This window comes from Heptranchias perlo, chromosome 4, assembly GCF_035084215.1.
Source record: "Heptranchias perlo isolate sHepPer1 chromosome 4, sHepPer1.hap1, whole genome shotgun sequence".
In the NCBI taxonomy this organism is placed as follows: Eukaryota; Metazoa; Chordata; class Chondrichthyes; order Hexanchiformes; family Hexanchidae; genus Heptranchias; species Heptranchias perlo.
In genome coordinates this window covers 67,411,916-67,433,340 of record NC_090328.1, presented here as the reverse complement: position 1 = coordinate 67,433,340, position 21,425 = coordinate 67,411,916, and the positions used below count along the sequence as shown (strand labels likewise).

At 41.3% G+C, this 21,425-nt stretch overlaps 1 protein-coding gene across 2 annotated transcripts in view; it reads right to left on the bottom strand.

Annotated features, from left to right (window-relative positions):
- Positions 1 to 7,769: 7,769 nt before the first annotated feature.
- cyp1d1 (cytochrome P450, family 1, subfamily D, polypeptide 1) overlaps positions 7,770 to 21,425 on the bottom strand; it is a 53,034-nt gene continuing 39,378 nt past the window's right edge. Inside the window, exons 5-8 of one of the 2 annotated variants that reach the window (XM_067983075.1) lie at positions 19,129 to 19,252; positions 15,112 to 15,198; positions 13,780 to 13,883; positions 7,770 to 10,869 (exon numbers count right to left, since the gene is read on the bottom strand). In XM_067983075.1, coding sequence (XP_067839176.1) covers positions 10,814 to 10,869; positions 13,780 to 13,883; positions 15,112 to 15,198; positions 19,129 to 19,252 — 371 coding nt within the window. In that variant the 3' untranslated portion in view covers positions 7,770 to 10,813. Of the gene's footprint in view, positions 13,884 to 15,111; positions 15,199 to 19,128; positions 19,253 to 21,425 lie in introns of both variants that reach the window. The other variant, XM_067983074.1, reaches the window with a different exon arrangement.

Here is a 21,425-nt window from a genome sequence, read left to right as displayed (position 1 = left end):
TCTGCCCGCGGTGAGGACCTCACACATCTCCTGAAACCTGGGAGTTAAAATATCGGCCGGCAGGAATGCAACACAAACTGGGAGCTAAGTACTCTGCCCCAATTTAACCCCACATGTCCTGTTCGCTTCGGGCATGGCTGGGCTAAAATTGAGGCATAAGGGTTAAAGTAGCATGCATGGTTGGGAGTACTTGAGCCTTAGGCAAGGCAGAAAGCAGGGGGTTTGCAGCCAGTGTCAGAATCTTGCTTTTCATAATTGCTGGCTTTGGATGTTGGAGACTGCACTAGCCATGAATTTAAAGAATACGAAGGAGTTGGGTGTCCTTCAGGATATCGACAGTGTCAGGAGTGTTACTTGGGATCTGTTTGGGACAGGGTTAAAAATAATATTGAAGAGTTCATGGCATTATATATTTCTCTCACATTGGAAAGTGAGCACTGCCCACATCAGGCAAATCTGGATAATTTTTAAAAATCGCGATCCGTTTTAATATTGTTGAATAAACCAGCTGATTTAACTTAAGCATTTTCCATCTGTTTGAAGAACAGGTGAACATGAAACTTTTTGACATTGTTCACCTTATGATCATTAGACATGTGCAGTAATCAATAATGAATTTTGTATAAAAATGGGGGTGATTTGCCACAGTTCTCCTGCTCATTCACCATAACTACACCATGGAAGCCACGGAAAAATGGTATAAAGAGCGTTTACTGTTATTCATGGGTTTCCGTGACTCTTTCGTTGAAGTTATGGCAGACTAATAGGAGAATCCCCACAGAAATTCACCCCAACATGCTTTTCTCTGCATTTATTTACTCGAGTTTGAGGATTTTTGTTCCAATTATGCCAGTCAATGTATTTATGTTTACTGTCATTCATCCAGCATTGCTCAATCAAAGTATTTAATCAATTGTGCTAAATTGTTCATTTAAATGCCTCCAAGGAGACTAGGTGCATAAACCTTTTCTAATCCACAATGAATCATAAAATTTCAAATGGCCATTACTGCCAGCTTATAAGTACAAAATGCTAATTATTTTACAATCCTGTACCTGTTTTGTAAATTAATTACATATTTGATTTGTACAGCTGCCAAAATATTGTGTCATAAGCTGCTTTAATGAAAATATATTTAATAGTACATATTTCCTCCAATGTTAAGATTTTAAAGTTTCAGCTTAAAATGAATTATCCATTAGCTCCTATTATAGCCAATATGACAATGTTCTCAAATAGAGGAGTAATATAGATTTTTTTTAATTACTCACAAATGCTGGATACTGATCTCAAAAAGTGCCGCAGTGCTGCAATAAGTAATAATTATAATTCATTCCAGCAACAAGTGGGAAGAGTGTTTTAAACACGAGCAACTCATCAGTTTTGTGCAAATTCTGATTCTGCCTGACTTAAAAGCCAAATGATCATATGCAGCCCATTCACTAGTTATGGTATCGAGACCCACTCAGTGTTCATTAGATTGGGCACCTCTGTTCTTCCTGACAAAACTGTGGTGGAGCCACTGCCAAGAATGGAGCTTGCTGCACAATCAGAAGCTAAACAGACAGCAAACAAACCATTCCTCTATATGTATTTCTAATTAATACTGCATTGCTTACATAACAGCGAATGCATGTCAGAAGTAATTCATTGTCTGTAAAGCACTTTGGGTGAAAGGTGATACATAAATGCAAGTTCTTTCTTTGAAAATATTGCTTAACTTGAAATGTTTTGCTAACCTAGATTCCAGCTCGGATTGCTGACAGTTAATAAACCTTACCTTCAACTGGTGCTTTTAAGTTTAACCAAGGATTCAACTGGGGCTTGTTGTTGCCAATTATAAATAAATATTTTGCAATCCTTTGCATGACTAAAATCATGATAACAGTGAAATGTAATCTTGGGAGGACAAAAGTTTGTAAAAGTTCAGCATGCAATTCAGAATCTCTGTGCCACATAATCTGTGGAAGATACGGTGAAGATATAAAAACACTAAGTAATGAGCTGCCTTTAAACAATCTGTAGATGGTGTTGCTGAATTGTTTACCTACAATTTTCTCCCCTCCTCTTGCTTATTACAATTCCATGGGCATTGGTCACTCACTAGTACTTTGCCCAAGTAGCTGTTATTCATTTGTGAGCGTTGGCATACTGGAGATATTGCAGATGCAAATTTGCCCTTAGGGAACATCACAGTCACACTCTACCTTTACCTCGACCAAAGCCTACATGTTTACATTTCCAATGGGGTCATTGGATAGCAATCAGGAGTGGGCACTCTAGCCTATTTTCTCCTCCACACACAACTTAAGGGTACTGAGGCCAAATGTAACATCCCTAGTGACATCCTGGCTGAGATCCGCTAATCCAGAACAGACCAGTTATCAAACATGCAACTAATAAAGTCACTGAGGCTTCAGAGGAGCCCATTGTTATTCTTTTCTGTACCCTTTCTAGTACAGTTTTTTTTTTTCTGTGGCTAGTGACCCAAACTGATCACAGTGTTCTAACTGTGCATGGCAGAGCCTTAGCATAAATTCTGTAGGCTGTGCTTTGAGAAATCAACTAACCAAAGAATCTGTAAATGAGCTTCGGAACCTGTTATGAGCACAGCTACAGGATCAGTCAACCATCAGTCCTGCTCATTCAATATAAGCAAAACCAAAGTAACCACAGCCATGACTGTATATGAAACTGACTCCTTCCAGGTCCGTACTGCAGGTATTGCAAGTTCAATTTATTATGCAGCTGGCAGTTGTATTAGGGACAAGATTGAAACTTTGTATAGCAAGGTGAACAGGTATTTTAACCTCAGCTCCAGACCTCATTACAGCCTTGGTCCAAACATGGACAAAAGAACTGAATTCCAGGGGTGAGGTGAGAGTGACTGCCCTTGACATCAAGGCAGCATTTGATCGAGTGTGGAACTAGGAGCCCTTGTAAAATTGAAGTCAATGGGAATCAGGGGGAAAACTCTCCAGTGGTTGGAGTCATACCTAGCACAAAGGAAAATGGTAGTGGTTGTTGGATGCCAATCATCTCAGTCCTAGGACATTGCTGCAGGAGTTCCTCAGGGCAGTGTCCTCGGCTCAACCATCTTCAGCTGCTTCATCAACAACCTTCCCTCCGTCATAAGGTCAGAAGTGGGGCTGTTCGCTGATGATTACACATTGTTCAGTTCCATTCACAACCCCTCAGATAATGAAGCAGTCCGTGCTCACATGCAGCAAGACCTGGACAACATCCAGGCTTGGGCTGATAAGTGGCAAGTAACATTCGCACCAGACAAGTGCCAGGCAATGACCATCTCCAAGAAAGAGTCTAACCACCTCCCCTTGACATTCAACGGCATTACCATCACCAAATCCCCCACCATCAACATCCTGAGGGTCACCATTGACCAGAAACTTAATTGGACCAGCCACATAAATATTATGGCTACAAAAGCAGGTCAGAGGCTGGGTATTGTGCGGCGAGTGACTCACCTCCTGACTCCCCAAAGCCTTTCCACCATCTACAAAGCACAAGTCAGGAGTGTGATGGAATACTCTCCACTTGCCTAGATGAGTGCAGCTCCAACAACACTCAAGAAGCTCGACACCATCCAGGACAAAGCAGCTCACTTGATTGCCATCCCATCCATCACCCTAAACATTCACTCCCTTCACCACCGATGCACTGTGGCTGCAGTGTGTACCATCTACAAGATGCCCTACAAAGAAGGCCAAGGCTTCTTCGACAGCACCTCCCAAACCAGCAACCTTTACCACCTAGAAGGACAAGGGTAGCAGGCGTATGGGAACACCACTACATGCACGTTCCCCTCCAAGTCACATACCATCCTGACTTGGAAATATATCGCCGTTCCTTCATCGTTGCTGGGTCAAAATCCTGGAACTCCCTACCTAACAGCACTGTGGGAGAACCTTCACCCACGGACTGCAGCGGTTCAAGAAGGTGGCTCACCACCACCTTCTCAAGGGCGGGCTTCTTAGGGATTGGCAATAGCCGCCTTCTTAGAGATGGGCAATGAATGCTGGCCATGCCAGTGATGCCCACATCCCATGAATGAATAAAATAAAACAACGACCTGTATAGTGTCAAAATGGTGTCCTTTGATTTATACTGAATATTTCTATTAATACACCCCAATACTCTGTTAGCTTTATGTACAGTTTCTCTACATTGGTCATGAACTTTTAGTGATCTGTGCACAATAAGGCCAAGATCTTTTTCTCTCACCTCTTTCTGTATTATTCCCTGCAAATGATACGTGTATTATATGTCGTTCCATCTAAATCTTTTTGGATTTGATTGCATTCCTCTGCTGTCTTAACCCTTGACGATTTTGATGTCATCGGCAAACTTACCATACTCCCAATACCTCTGTCCAGGTCATTAATAAAGACCGTGAAGAGTAGCAGGCCTAGGGCCGATTCCTGGGGGACACCAGTCGTAACGTCTCCAAGCGGAACCACATCCGTTAACTACACTTTTTGACTGTGGGATTGGAGCCAATTCCTGATCCAGCTTTTCAAATTTCTACAATACTACAAGATTCTAACTTGTGAAATAACCTAGTGTAAGGTATCATAGAGTCATAGAGTTATACAGCACGGATAGAGGCCCTTCGGCCCATCGTGTCCGCGCCGGCCATCAGCCCTGTCTACTCTAATCCCATATTCCAGCATTTGGTCCGTAGACTTGTATGCTATGGCATTTCAAGTGCTCATCCAAATGCTTCTTGAATGTTGTGAGGGTTCCTGCCTCCACAACCCTTTCAGGCAGTGAGTTCCAGACTCCAACCACCCTCTGGGTGAAAAAGTTCTTTCTCAAATCCCCTCTAAACCTCCCGCCTTTTACCTTGAATCTATGTCCCCTTGTTATAGAACCCTCAACAAAGGGAAAAAGCTCCTTAGTATCCATCCTATCTGTGCCCCTCATAATTTTGTACACCTCAATCATGTCCCCCCTCAGCCTCCTCTGCTCCAAGGAAAACAAACCCAATCTTCCCAGTCTCTCTTCATAGCTGAAGCGCTCCAGCCCTGGTAACATCCTGGTGAATCTCCTCTGCACCCTCTCCAAAGCGATCACATCCTTCCTGTAGTGTGGCGACCAGAACTGCACACAGTACTCCAGCTGTGGCCTAACCAGTGTTTTATACAGCTCCATCATAACCTCCTTGCTCTTATATTCTATGCCTCGGCTAATAAAGGCAAGTATCCCATATGCCTTCTTTACCACCTTATCTACCTGTTCCGCCGCCTTCAGGGATCTGTGAACTTGCACACCAAGATCCCTCTGACCCTCTGTCTTGCCTAGGGTCCTCCCATTCATTGTGTATTCCCTTGCCTTGTTAGTCCCTCCAAAGTGCATCACCTCGCACTTTTCCGGGTTAAATTCCATTTGCCACTGTTCCGCCATCTGACCAACCCATCTATATCGTCCTGCAGACTGAGGCTATCCTCCTCGCTATTTACCACCCTACCAATTTTTGTATCATCAGCGAACTTACTGATCATACCTTTTACATTCATATCCAAGTCATTAATGTAGACCACAAACAGCAAGGGACCCAGCACCGATCCCTGTGGTACCCCACTGGCCACAGGCTTCCAGTCACAAAAACAACCTTCGACCATCACCCTCTGCCTTCTGCCACTAAGCCAGTTTTGTATCCAAAGTGCCAAGGCACCCTGGATTCCATGGGCTCGTACCTTCTTGACCAGTCTCCTGTGGGGGACTTTATCGAAGGCCTTACTGAAATCCATGTATACCACATCCACTGCGTTACCCTCATCCACACGCCTAGTCACCCCCTCAAAAAATTCAATCAAATTAGTCAGACATGATCTTCCCTTGACAAAGCCATGTTGACTATCCCTGATTAATCCTTGCTTCTCCAAGTGGAGACTAATTTTGTCCTTCAGAATTTTTTCCAATAATTTTCCGACCACTGATGTTAGGCTCACTGGCCTGTAGTTCCCCGGTTTTTCCCTACTCCCCTTCTTGAATAATGGTATTACATTAGCGGTTCTCCAGTCCTCTGGCACATCCCCTGTGGCCAGAGAGGTTCTGAATATATGTGTCAGAGCCCCCGCAATCTCCTCCTTTGCCTATCCTATCAAAGGCTTTCTGAAAGTACAGGTAGACAATGCCTACCGGATTACCCTCACTATCCTAGTGATTGCCTCAAAAAACTCATCAAATTTATTAGGCACGGCCTTTTTATCGGAAGCCATGTTGTGAATTTCTAATGGTCCCTTCTCTTTTCCAGTGATCATAAAGGGCATCTCTTACAATCCCTTCTAGCATCTTCCCAATAATGGATGTCAAACTGATAGGCATGTAGTTCAGCGGCTCTGATTTGTCCCTTTTTTGAAAATAAGAACTACATGAGCTAGCTTCCAGTCTACTGAACTATTGAAGACACGGGCAAGGGACTCACAGAGCACCTGTCCCATCTGTTTAATCTTCTTGGATGGATATTATCTGGACCTGGAGCCGTTTCAATTTTGAGCTTTCCTAATCTATCCAAGATGATATTACTGTCTATTTTAATGTTAATAATGCTATTCAATACTAAGCACCCCTCATTTGGAACAAAAGTATCATTTAAGTATAGACTGATGCAAAAAATTTAGCAGCTCTGCCATAACCTGAGAATCAGTTTGAATCTGCCCTAGTGTCCTTTAGTGGCCCTATGCGGTCCTTTATTGTCTACTGACATAGCCAAAAAATCTTTTGCTATTACTGCCACAATTACGCACCATCTTCTTTTCCAGAGATCTCTTGTCTAATCTTATGTCTGTTTTTGTCTTTCTTATTTGCATGTGATGCTTTTCCCTGTTCTCCTGTTAGTTAAATGCCATAAGTGTGTGGAATGCATTCTGTTTCAATCAAATTTACCTCTGTAGATTCCTAGTCAACCATAGTGGTTTCGTTTCACCACGTGCCCTTCTTTTAACCACTGGGACATACATGGCTTCATTCTGTTTGAGAGTGGTTTTAAACAGAACCCATTTGTCCTCAGTACTTGAACTATTTGCCATGGTTACTTAAATTCACTAAAGAAAAAGAACAAAGTGTTTTATTTTTTCCCAGTAAAATACTGGAAAAGAAATGATAGACTTGAGTTGCAGCTTGACTTGATAATAGGCTCACTTGATCATATTGCTGCTGGGCAACTTCAAGCTTGCAAATTTCTTGAAATTGATGCTTTTCTAATCATTTTCTAATCCCCAGGAGTTAAAAAAAAGTTTGAAATTTTCTTCATGATGTTTAATTATTAACATTTCACAGCTCTATTTGTTCCGCAAGAATTAAAATTGTAAAAGAGAATCTCATGTTTGATCTTGTAGGTTGATCCGTCATGCTGATGGCTTCACAGATCACAAACATTGATAAATACTACACATGAATAGTAGTCTTTTATACTACTGCTTAAAATGGGGGGAACTGCAGAATTGTATAGATCAAATAACAATTTGACTAACTACCAAAGGATAATGGAGCTAGTACAGTTTACATTTTTGCTAAATTAATCATTGTAACATTTTTATAACTAAGTTGCTTACAACTTACTGTTTGTTAACTGAACTTGTAGGTTCTTTATGGCCTCAGAATAAGACCAATGCATTCTATCTGCAGTACTGTGCATCTAATATTAAGTCTGGATGTCCACAACCATTAATGTGTTGTGTTACATATAAATATTCAATTTCTTTATCAGGAAAGGATTATTTTGCAATAAATGGAGAACACCTTGCTGTGAGTATGCACTTTATTACAAATATTTTACTGTTTTATCATCAACAATAATTTACAAAACAGCTAAAGAATGCTAGAATAAAAACAGAAAATGCTGGAAATACTCAGCAAGTCAGGCAGCATCTGTGGAGAAAGAAACAGAGTTAACGTTTCAGGTCGATGACCTTTCGTCAGAACTGGAAGGAGTTAAAGATTTAACAGTTTTTAAGCAAGTTCAGAGCTGGGGGGGGGGGAGGAAAAAACAAAAGGGAAGGTCTGTGATAGGGTGGAGAGCACGAGTGATTAAATGACAAAAGGGATGATGGTGCAAGGCAAGGAGGGTGGTAATGGGACAAGTAAAGAAACAAAAGATAACTATAGAGGAGCTGTAAATGGCAACAGCAGAACCATTGCCAGCACCTACTGTCCCAAAAAATGGGAGCAGTGGTTTTGATTTTAAGTTATTGAAATCAATGTTGAGTCCGGAAGGTTGTAAAGAGCCTAATCGAAAGATGAGGTGCTGTTCCTTGAGCTTCCACTGAGCTTCATTGGAACAGTGTAAGAGACCAAGGACAGAGGTGTCAGAGTGGGAGTGGGATGGAGAATTAAAATGGAAGGTCAGGGTCACGCTTGCAGACTGAGCACAGGTGTTCAGCAAAGCGATTACCCAAACTGCGTTTGGTCTCCCCAGTGTAGAGACCGCATCGTGAGCAGCGAATACAATATACTAAATTCAAAGAAATACAAGTAAATCGTTGTTTCACCTGGAAGGAGTGTTTGAGGTCCTGGATGGTGGGAAGGGAGGAGGTGAAAAGGTAGGTGTTGCATCTCCTGCGCTCGCACGGGAAGGTGCTGTGGGAAGGAGAGTGGGTGTTGGGGGTGATAGAAGAGAGAACCCGGGTGTCGTGGAGGGAGCGGTCCCTTCGAAATGCTGAAAGGGGAGGGGAGGGGAAGACGTGTTTGGTGGTGGCATCACGCTAGAGGTGGCAGAAATGGCGGAGGGTGATTTGTTGAATGTGGAGGCTGGTGGGTTGAAGGTGAGGATAAAGGGGGCTATCATGGGAGGGAGGGGAAGGGGTGAGGGCAGCCGTGCAGGAAATGGGACGGACACGGTCAAGAGCCCTGTCAACTACAGTGGAGAGGAATCCTCGGTTGAGGAAAAAGACATATTGGAAGCACTGGTGCAGAAGGTGGTATCGTCAGAACAGATGCGACGGAGACGGAGAAATTGGGAGAATGGAATAGAGTCCTTACAGGAAGCTGGGTGGGAGTAAGTGTAATTAAGGTAGCTGTGGGAGTCGGTGTGCTTAGAATAGATATTGGTTGACAGCCTATCCCCAGAAATGGAGATGGAGATGTCGAGGAAGGGAAGAGTCGGAGATGGACCATGTGAAGGCGAGGGTGGGGTGGGAATTGGAAGCAAAGTTGGTGAAATCTTTCAGTTTGGGGTGAGAGCAGGAAACGAGGAAACGGCACCGATACAGTCATCAATATACCGGAAAAAGAGGTGAGGGAGGGGATCTGAGTAGGACTGGAACAAAGAATGTTCTATGTATCCCACAAAAAGATAGGCATAGCTCAGACCCATACAGGTTCCCATAGTGCCACCTTTTATTTGGAGGAAGTGAGTGGAGTCAAAGGAAAAGTTGTTCAACGTAAGATCATCCAGGCGGAGGGTGGTGGGGGATGGGGACTGGTTGGGCCTCCGTTCAAGGAAGAAGCAGAGGGCCCACAGGCCATCCTGCTAGATTACTGTTTCTGTCCAATTCTATCCAGGTGAATAACCTGATGTATTCTGCATACACAAGTGCAATATCCTTTTCAGATGTATTTTCTTTTTACATTTTCTTCAAATTTAAAATGTTTTATATATCCATCAAGATGCTCTCTCCATAGCTCAGTGGGTAAGTTCACCACCTGGTGAGTGACTGAAGCAGGGATGTCCCAGGTTCAATCTCTGGTCTTTGCAGGATGGTGGTACATTTGGCATTGGCACCTTTGGGCTAGGAAGGGGAAAAAAATCAGCCACAGTTCTGTGCCTTATAGCTATCCAGTGACCCTTCCTGGAAGTTGAAATGCGAGTACAGAACTTAGCTTGGCTATGTCATACCCCACTGTAAAATATAGAATAACCTAATATCAACTGCGAGGCTCACACAAGATTAAAGGTGCAAGGTAGCAAAATGCTGCTAGTACCCTCAGAACCATATCCCAACACGAATCACTCTTTCATAGAGCACAAAGTTTCTTTTTCATAGTTGCATAATTTTTTCAATATTTATAAGGGTACTTGACTGTTTTGGTGCAGTAAAGCTGCAGCTGGACCTGCATATGTTATAAAGAAAAAAGGCTTCCTAGGAATGTTCAAGGCTCAAGCTTCACTATTAGTTTAGTGTCGTATAAACCCCTCAAATTAGTGTTGTCCCAACTCTGCTCCTGTGTTACAATCTGATAAAACACTTCTAAATATCAGTTATTCACTAAGTAAAATGCATTTATTAATTTTTTCCCATTGGATGGCAAAGCTTTGCACCTTTATTTACAAACAGCATGCAAACATAATTAGTGTTCATCTTGTGACATATTCTGAAGCATTTACAGAGCCAATGTGAAGATTGTTGCTGACAGGCTGGCATGCAATTTCTGGCAAATACATTCTGTGAGTTAATCTTGATAGAAATTAGTAGTGCTTTACACAACTGAATTGTCCCATAATCCAATATTCCAGAAAAAGAGCTACAAATATAAGGATATTGGTGTCTGTAACTAGTCCCTTGTTAGTGTTTTGGACTTTAGAACTGCTGTTTAGAAGCATTCTGGGAACAGACACTACCGCACCTCATCTAAGATGCCAAATCGTGACTAGCAGTCCTAAGCGTAAAATATAGCGAGAACAGGTGACTGAGAGATAGGTTTTCATAATACTAAGAAGTTATATGCAATGCATTGAATTTCCATAAGATTCTCCCAATTGCCTGTCGTAATTTCAGCAGATCAGTGGACGTCCCCTTCCCCCGCCACGGGAAGGCATAAGTGCTGCTTTTAAGCAATTTACCCCATTTCTTCAGGGGTTCCGATGAACTCCTGCTCGAGAACCCTTGCAGAAATCCCTGAATGTATCTTAAAGCAGAATACAAAGGAATTATAAGTTTTGGTAGACAATGATAAAAATGCCTGTTACATAAATAAAATGAAAGCAGAAAACATTGCAGTGTATTCAAAGACAAATGATTATCTGATATATATGTTACATTTTGTTGTTTGCATTCCAAAGCATGTTTTAATTTATTTATACATGTAACACTTGTCAAATGACTCTCAAGTTAGCTCCTAATTTAATCTTTTTTATATCAATTATGCTGATTACTGCTAATTTAATGAATCATCATTCATTTATCACTCTACTTAAAATTCAGCCATGCAACTCTATAGATCAGATAATAATGGTTGTAGTATTCAATGGAAACTTAATGATAGACACATCTAACCAACGGTGCCACCAAAATAATTGTTTGCAGATCATTTTTCTCTTGCTTTCAAGTTGACTTCAAGGGGTAAAGAGAATATATATCCATGTAAATTTAAATGTGCCAGTTTTATTTGTTATCTACCTTGTAGGTGTACTCCTAAAATGTATAACTTCACATTTTTCTACATCAGACTGCATTTAAAAAAAATAGTTCCAGGATGTGAGCGTCGCTGGCAAGGCTGGCATTTACTGCCTATCCTTAGTTGCTCTGAGAAGGCACTGACGGACCTTTTTCTTGAACTTCTGGTAGCAGTTTAATATAACTGAGTGGCTTCTTAGTGGCCAATTAAGAGTCAGCTATATTGGTGTGGTACTGGAGTTACATATAGGTCAGCAAGTTTCTTTCCCTTAAGGACATTAGTGAATCAGTTGGGTTTTTACATCAAGCTGACAGCTTCATGGTCACATTTACTCTTTCCAGACTTTTAAAACGGAATTAAAATTCTTGAAGTGTCATGGTGGGATTTGTATCATGTGCTTTGGATTATTTGTCCAGGCCTCTGGATTATTAGTCTAGTAACACAGACTACACTACCATACCATACTGTGCCCCTACAGTTTTTATTAAACAATCCTCATCGTAATTTGCTGTCATTAGCAAATCTCAATATTGTTCCCTTAATTCCTTAAGAGTTTGAAAAGAGTTTGGGAATTATCAACTCAATTCCTTGTGGGCACAGGTCTATAATGCAAAATGGCCCATCATTTTGCACAAATCATGTGACTACCTGGATGGTAGAAGGTGAACTAGATGGGCTTTGGTCTTTTTTCATCTAACACTTCCTATGTTCCAAACAGGCACTGACTCAGGTCATAATGGTGACTGCTACAGGAAACAGAAACACTACTCCACTGGGGGTGCTCTTCTGAATTTGTGGGGGGGGGGGGTGGAGGGGTCCAAATATTGTTGAGGAAAAGTAGCTTTAGTTTGTATTTGGTATGGCTGTACTTGATATAGCTATGTTTGAAGCTGGGTGCTTTCATTTTAATTAGCACAAAATTTCACCAAAAAATACAAACTGAAAAGGGTAGTTCTCAAGCTTAATTAGTGGCCAGTTTTCTGAGTATATTCCTAAGAGCAGAAATTGCAAGTCTCCACTGCTGGCATGGAGCCTCACTAGACCAGAGTGTAGGATGCAAATTCGGGGTTACAGTATTGTGGCTCTATCTCTGGCCACTGTTTGTGTCTGCCCCAGCAATAGAGCCTTGCATTTTTTGACTTCTAATCTTAGGTTAGTTTTTCTTCCCCAAAAAGTTCACTATAACCCATTGTCCACTTCAAAATTTTGCTAAAAATTGACGAAGTTGATCATAGATGTAAGTGACTTCTAATTACTTAAAATCTCTGTTTTTTGAGAAAGTTTTAAGATTTTTTTCTGAAGAAATATTCTACAAATTAATGTTTCATATATTCAATTATCATAATTCCTGTGTGTGCTATTGTAATGAATTGATTAACAAGTTCAGGTAAAATGCTTCTGTTTGCTTTTTTCAATTATGTTATCTTGAAACAATTAACGGATTCATCAACAATAGCGCACAGGGGAATTTCTGCCCAATGTGTTTGTAATGCCAGTAATCATGTTATGGGACATGGCAAACCAAAAACTATTTACAAAGCCAGAGTACAACAGTAGATAACTGTCCATACTGCTGTGATCTTTGACAGCTGTAAGAATTCCAAGTAAAATGAGTTTGTAGACTCTCAACTGTATTCTTAGTGAACAAGACTCCATAATATGCAAATTCTTATAGCTAGGCACCAACTATAACAGAGTAAAGTTACACAGACTGTCCACAGAATGGTAGGTGGAGGAAATGTGGAATCACTATGATGCAGTAGGGGATGCTCTTTTTATGTTGGGAGGTACATACCTTTGCAGAGTAGAAACTCTAACTACATTACTTGATGGTGCTTGATGGTGAGACTGATGGGAAAAACTTATTTTATTTCTAGCACCATCATTCCTCTCCTCAAAAGAACAGAATGAGAACAAACAACATTCACAAAAACATGTCTCGAGTTATCATATACTTCAATAAAATATTGCAATCAAATAAAACACTGCAAGAAAATGCCAGCATATAATTTATAAAAGATTAATGGGTGAAATGGAGTGTGTGGTATTAGCATATGGATGTAATGTATGAAATGCCTTTGCCCAGTACTTTTATAAGGGTTTAATCTGTTTGTTTTATTAAAATAGCCCATTTTTATTTAAATTATCTGGGTGGCACTGTCAGTAAGTCTTTCTTGGTATACACTTGGTTTTATTTTCTAACTGTAACAATCATGTTAAAAGTAGAGATATAATGAATGCATTATTTGCGTGGGGACACAATGATCTTGTAACATGTAGGTTTCATAGTTAGTCCATAGTTTGGAGTAAGATCCAATTTCTGGTCTGGCAAGTTCTCAATCTTCAGCTGATGCAGCACGGTAGTTAAAAAGATGAAAATCTCAACCCGTGCAAGGCTATCACCAAGACATCTTCTCTTACCCATCCCAAATATCATGACTTTATCAATTAAATCCTTTTTTAGTTGTCCACTGTCATCCAGAAACCTTTCGGGGATGAATGATTCAGCATCCTTCCACAATGTCCTGAGAAAGGAAAGGAACATCACTTTCAACATTAGTTATATATAATTCTTGTGTAAGTTTAAATTTCAGGAGAGTCAATATTTGCTGACATTTAATTAACACACTGTAGTTGCTAATCTGTAGTTGCTAATCATAGAATTTATCAAATATTTTATGACTTAAAGTTTACATTTTTTAAATTCATCATCAGCAGGTGAGCATTGTTGGTAAGGCAGTTATTTATTGCCCATCCCTACTTGCCCTGCAAAGGTAGTGGAGGACCACTTTCTTGATCTGCTGGTAATAGTTTTGATAGAACTGAGTGACCTGCTAGACCACTTCACAGGGCAGTTAAGAATCAACCAAGTTGGTGCAGGACTGGAGTCACATATAAGCCAGACCAGGAAAGGACCAGGTCCAACGCTTTGGAGAAGCCCCAGAAATCCCAAAGCAACGTTAAGGAAGTAGAGACCCAGTACCACAAGTCTCTGACCCTACTTCCTGTTAATAGCAGGGAATAAACATTTGTCTTTCTCAGATCCAAAGGGCATCAAAGGCGGAGGTGAGAAAGTGATTGAGTAGATCACCAGTTGCAGAAGTATTATGCCAAATGGAAGGCCAGGGGCTGGGCAATTGGAAGTTGAAGTGCAGTTAAAGTGACTTTGAGGAGAATTTTTTGCAAGGCTGAATGCAGAATGAAGTGATCAGAGATGGCCTTGTCTGTGATTGAGGCAATGGAAGTAGAGAGGCGACATGAGATGGTAACGTCAAGGGGGTTGCGTGAATATGGGTAGGAAAGTTTATATGGAGGGAGAGGTTAAGGGGGTCAGGAGGGCAGTGAAATCAGAGGAGGACAAGGTGAGTTGAGATGGAGATTGAAATCATAGAGGAGTCGCTCAGTGCAGAGGCTGAGGGAGGAAAGGAGTGAAGATATCTTGGTGAGAAACTCAGAGGTCTCAGGACCAGTGAGCTCCACATAGACCATTGCTGGTGTCGATATTCCTCTTTCTTTTTGGTGTATTGGCAACCACTATATGCGAGGCCAACCTCGAGACAGGACCAAGAAAACTCCCAGCCTGAGAGCCTCCCTAGCCATGCTGCTGTGATGACAGTTTCCTTGGTTGGGGCAAGCAGAGGCTCTGTCCCAACAAGGTTCATGGGAACTTCTGTTGGAGTTACAGCAGAAATGCACCAGAAAGCCCATAGATTTTCAGTGGAATCCATAATAATGAAGAAACTGAAAACTTACTTATCATGATTGACTTGATATTGATTTATGAAGACACAAGTATCTTTGGGAATATAATAGCCATTAAGGACGGTACTGGTAGTTGTGCTGTGAGGCAAATAAATGAAATATGTTACATGCAGTTTTAAGAATAACCAAGAACTAACTAGAAACAGAATAATACATTTCCATATGTGCAAACTGGAACCAAACAGACAAAAGGTAACCCATCGTGGAGCACCTATGGTACTGCTCAGATGATATCTTAGAGAGACAGAACAGATTAGCAGCTAAAACATTGCAATCATGCTCCAAACTAATTGTGAACAATTAACTTTTATCACTGGGTGGAAAACAAGTGATAGCAAATCAGCAGCCCATTTCACACCTGACCTGATTTTCTTTTCCATTGACTTCTATGGTTCGATGGTTCAAGGGATGCTATTACATATAATGTACAATGTATTCTAGTCCTAAGAAGGAATTGTGGGCTAGAAATTGCGCCGTTTAGCATCCGTTGTATAGGCGCTACGGGGCCTCCTGAAGTTCCAAAATGCCGTCTGGAATGCACGCGCATGCTTCTAGTGTTATGTGCGCCGGATGTCATCTTGGTAAAGTAGTTCGCGCAGGCGCAGATAACGAAAGCCGGCAGCATGTAAAGTAAGGAGAATATGTGTTAGATCAGTGTGCAACACTGATTTAAAGGGATAAACACCATTTTGGCATTAACCACTGCAGCCAACACACTGTCTTAACCACTATCAGCTAAACATGCCATAGACGGCCTGGAGGACCCCTCACCAGCGCTATTTAAAGGGACCATGCAGGATTTACAAGTTAGTTGCTCGATTATTGCTTCTGGCTGCTGATGCATTTGTACCTGTTTTTGGCGGTCTCCTATACTTGAATACAGGACGAGGGGACATAGCCTAACATTTAGAGCCAGGACTTGCAGGAGTGAAGTTAGAAAACGCTTCTAAATACAAAGTGTGGGAGAAGTTTGGAACGCTCTTCTGCAAACGGTAGTTGGTGCTAGCTCAATTGTTAATTTTAAGTCTGAGATTGATAGATTTTTGTTAACTATGAGGCTAAGGCGGGTATATGGGGTTAGGTCACAGGTCAACCATGATCTCATTGAATGGCGGAACAGACTCAAGGGGTTAAATGCCATTGCCACTTGCTGCCTCCTGTTATGCACCACCTTCTCCTGCAAGAAAACGGGATGTGTGTCAGTGAGTGTTCAGCAGGATGTTTGGGTGATGATCCTGTCATGGTTGAATAGTTGCCAGTGTGTGTGACCTGTGAGTTGTGGGTGTGCAGCTTGCAACAGTGGTAATATGTGAGGATGAGAGGAAACATCTGGTTGGATGAGTTGAGTACAGATTGAAAGAATTTATTGGTATGTGGGTGATGGGGGTGTAGTGCGTGGAGCAGTGGATGTGGCTAGTGGTGCAGTTGGTAGGAGATGCCACTTGACCTCACTCATCTTGACCACTCACGGCAAAGCATTGAACTTCTTCCTGCACTGCATCCATATTCATGGTGCTTTGTACCTGGCATTAACTTCATCCCCCACTGCCTCTCACTGCCTCTTGAGCATAGTCTGGAGGGCCTCATGCCCCACTGTGGATATAGGATGCCCCTTCTTCTGTCCACCTCTTACACCCAGGTCTCCAGTGCATCAGCAGGCCCGTTACAAACTCAGATCAGCAGATTGGTGAGGTCTGGCGTGCAGATTGGAGGGTGTGGGAATTAGTAGTGCGCAACCTTTATTCAATGTTTTAACATAACTCAACAGTTTGTAAAAATAGGGACAGGACCTGTGTCTGTGTTTTACGTGTGCAATGTCCCATCTCCATTTAGACTCCATGTGAACCCATATCTTATATTTTGCACTTATATATATGGTGCATTTAAGGGGTGCAGGCTGCCTTTAAGAGGTGCAAGCAACTCTCACGCAATTTGGGCCCCCCTGCTGGTGAGAAGTGCCTGGAGAGAACATCGTAACTAGGCCTCGATGCTGCATTACTATTAGGTAAATGAGGAGGTTGCACAAATCGACCGTGCTGTCGGCGTTGGAACCACTGGGCAGGGGCTAATCGTGCACCACGATGCCCGCGCCTGGATTCGGGGGTTAACCAATTTAACCCCCTCATGTCTTTTTGTGATCACAAGTCTAATTAATTAAGCAGGTCATGCAGTGTTTAACTGCTGTTTGGTCAGGGCAAATCGAAACATGCTAGTCAGTTTCAGGTGCAAGCTCAGAAGCACACAGCAATTTAAGAGTGCTTTGCATCTGTGACAAAATATAGTTTTGTTCTCCCAGCCGCAAATATTGGGAAAACACTAGTTCACTGTCTATGAATTTCCAAAATGCGTGGCTAGTGGGACAGTTCCCTGCAGGTAGTGTGCAATTGTAAAATTGGCTCATATATATATATATTTCTGTCTCTCCAAGACCACCGCTAAAATACGCCCCATGGGAATTCAGGTAATTAGAGCTGCTTGTAAGTTATTGAGGTGAATTAGAGTTGAGTAAATTCCATATAAATTTTGGGTTTGTTTTCCTTGGAGCAGAGGAGGCTGAGGGGGGACATGATTGAGGTGTACAAAATTATGAGGGGCACAGATAGGATAGATACTAAGGAGCTTTTTCCCTTAGTTGAGGGTTCTATAACAAGGGGACATAGATTCAAGGTAAAAGGCGGGAGGTTTAGAGGGGATTTGAGAAAGAACTTTTTCACCCAGAGGGTGGTTGGAGTCTGGAACTCACTGCCTGAAAGGGTTGTGGAGGCAGGAACCCTCACAACATTCAAGAAGCATTTGGATGAGCACTTGAAATGCCATAGCATACAAGGCTACGGACCAAATGCTGGAATATGGGATTAGAGTAGACAGGGCTTGATGGCCGGCGCGGACACGATGGGCCGAAGGGCCTCTATCCGTGCTGTATAACTCTATGACTCTAAAGTTTCAAATCGGAAGAATACAGGATAAAATGCCTCTGTCTTTTTAAGATTGTTTTTCATGACATCTGGAATGTGATGGACATGAGCAAACACAAGACTTTTATATAATTTTCTTCTTTATTAAAAATATCTCCACCCATGTATCATTTTTTCATCAGAGAGTATTTTCTTAAAATTGAGAAATCAAGACTGCAGTAAGAGATGTTGAGGTAAATCAGGAAGTAGTTATTAGGCAGAAGAAAAAATGAAATAGATAACGAAGACTTACTTCTCAAACAGACCTCAAACCACAAAAATAATTCCTTAGAATAAACAACATCTATATTATTAAAACTGTTTTGGCTGTAAGAAGGTAGGACTTAATAATTGTACTGTCCCTTTGATTAATTAGATTCTAGAACTAAAGACCACTGCGCTGATCTTTGGTCAATTAGATCCAGCGACTACTGTCCTTTCAATGTGTCCCTTCAACTAATCGGATTCCAAAACCAGGACCCAATCAGCTCTGAGTTTGCAATTTTATTTCTGATTCATTCAATCCAAAATCAACCAATTACATTCTATCACAAGATGTTTTCTGTGACATACAACCACTATGACATTTCCCCATTCCCCTGCAGCTAAACCTCTGCCAGGCTCTGCTCTCCACTGCAACTGTTCCTTGCTGCTCTAGACCCCCCAGCTCTCTGTGCCTCTGCATGTCTTCTGGCCCAACTGCCACCACTCCCTGGCTCCATGCCCTGCTTCCTAGTTCTATGCTCTACTTCCCATTGGCTCCTAGCCCAGCATTTCACTATCTCACAATCCTCTAATTCATTGCAATTATTGCCTCGCCACTCAGGACTTTGTCAATACTGCAGAAGTTAGCAGAGGGACTAGGACCAGGCGGAGATGGTGAATTTCAATCCACTCCAATCCAAAACAATTATGAACAGAAGCCTCAAATTAGTATCGTCATAAAACAATCACATCTTCCTCTTCGCTAACTTCATTCATACAATTTTTGTTTTTAGGAACTTTCTTAATAAATGAATACAATGAAGTAATTCACTGCCAGTAATGTCCTTACCTATGAGGAATCACGAGTGGTACAAAAGTTGTGATCCTAAACACCTCATTAATGAAAGCTTCCACGTAAGGCAGCAATGTTCTGTCTTCAAACCTTGGTGATCTATGTTGTCCCAGCTTTTTATCTAGAAATAAAGTTTTTAATCATATTAAACCCTGAATTATTATATTATACTAATATTATTGTAGAGGATATGGAACTGGCCTAGCAATCGAGAGGTTGTGCAATAATTCTCAGCATTGCAAGTTGTGAAATTGAATTGAATAAATCTGGCAATTTATGGGTGAGCACTGGAAAACAACAATGAAAACTGCTGGATTGCCGTAAAAATCCAACTGTTTAACTAACATCCTTCAGGGAAGGAAGCCTGCACCCCACCTGGTCTGGCTTTCCATTTGCTACTACATAGTTGACTCTTCTTGCTCTCAGGGCAACTTGAAATGGGCAATAAATACTGTCTTGCAAGTGTCCTCCATATCCCAAGAGCAATTAAGAAATATAAATTCTGATAAATATTTGCTGTAGTTACATCACACAAATAAAGGGAGAATTTCTGCTTGGGTGCTCCTGGCACAAAACCATTCCCACCAGGAGTACACATTGAGAAATTGTGTACCTTTAGTCCACAATTATCCATCCTTTTTTTCAAATGGAAGGAAAAGTACTGGGTGAGTTGGCATATATTCGTGAAATGCACTCCTAGTAAGTGTGGTCCTTGCCAGAAGCATCCAACTGGAAAATCTTTCTTATAATCACTCGTTGAGATCATCACTGTGTATCAAGCGAATGAAGCTTCTTGGCCATCACTGTGTATATCAATTATTTGGATTTAGGGCTACAGGGAGTGGTGTCACAATTTATAGATACTAAATAAGAGGCACGGTAAATAATTCGGAGGACCAAATCAAAAAATACTTATGAAATACTGGGTTTTATAGCAAGAAGTATAGAATATAAAAGTCAAGATGTAATGGTGAATCTATATAAAACTATGGTAAGACCACATTTGGAGTACTGTGTGCAGTTTTGGCTCCAAACGATAGGAAGGATGTTGAGGCAATAGAGAGGGTACAATGCAGATTCACTAGGATGCTGCCTGGTGTGAGAAAATACAAATGCAAAGAAAGACTTGAAAAATGGAGGCTGTTTTGTTAGAACCCAGGAGATTACTGGATGATTTGATAACAACATTTAAAATTATGAAGGGATGGAACAGGGTAGATAGAAACAGACTGTTTCCAGTTGTTGAGGGGTCTAGAATGAGGAGACATAGATATACAAGAAGGGAATAGGAGAAACTTGTTTTTTTAAACACAATGTTGCGAGGCTTTGGAATTCCATTACTGATGTTAGTCCTTGAAGCAGAGATCAAATCAACTTTTAAGAATGTTAGATTGGAGGTTGAAGGAAAGGGGGAGAAAAAAGGGATATGGAAAGACTACTGTTCACATGGAGGATAAACACCAGAACAGACTGCTTAGACCGAATGGCCTGTTTCTATGTTGTAATTTCTGTGTAAGTTCTGTGCTGATTGTCACAACATCCACTGCTGGAATAAAAACAACAGAGTCACAGATAAACTGCAATGATATCCTTCTCTTTCCCGCAGGCCACTGGCTAGCTACACCTGCGATGATAGCTGAACTGCTCTCAGGCCTCCATTAATGTCGTTTTGAGCCAGTCACTAAATGGGTACACAAAAGTGACCTGAGGACACCTCTCCTAGCAATTTTCCTCATCTTTGTGGGAATGTGGCTCAACTTTGCTGAGAATTAGAATAGAGTCAGGAACCAATTCAATTTCTCACCAACTGTGCTGCTATAAATTGAGATTACACCAACACAATATGCTAAGCTTGATCTTCACAATTTCAAATAATCCTGCAATATCTATAAAATTGACATTTTTGTATATAACAAGTCACACAATAAATTTGTAGGGTGGCATATTAAATTTGCCCACAGCATATAAAAAAATAAATCTCACATTTCTTTGATTGGCTCAAATAAGGAACTTAATCACATCGTTAAACTGAAATATTAATCAGGAAAGATCCAACAGCAAACAACAAACTCTATGACTCAATGTGGGAAGGTCCCTGACTGGTATTTAGAGGCACGGCTCCAATGGGTAGTGCCAAACTCCGAGAAGCCATCTTTCCAGTCTCTCTGCTCCTTCAAATAGTGCTGGCACTGGATGGTTGTAAGATGATGGCATTGTGGCTGCTTTTGGGTTATCTTTCAGTCACCTGCATTATTCCATTCTTCTGATCTGAGACTGCATAGATGAAATGGTAG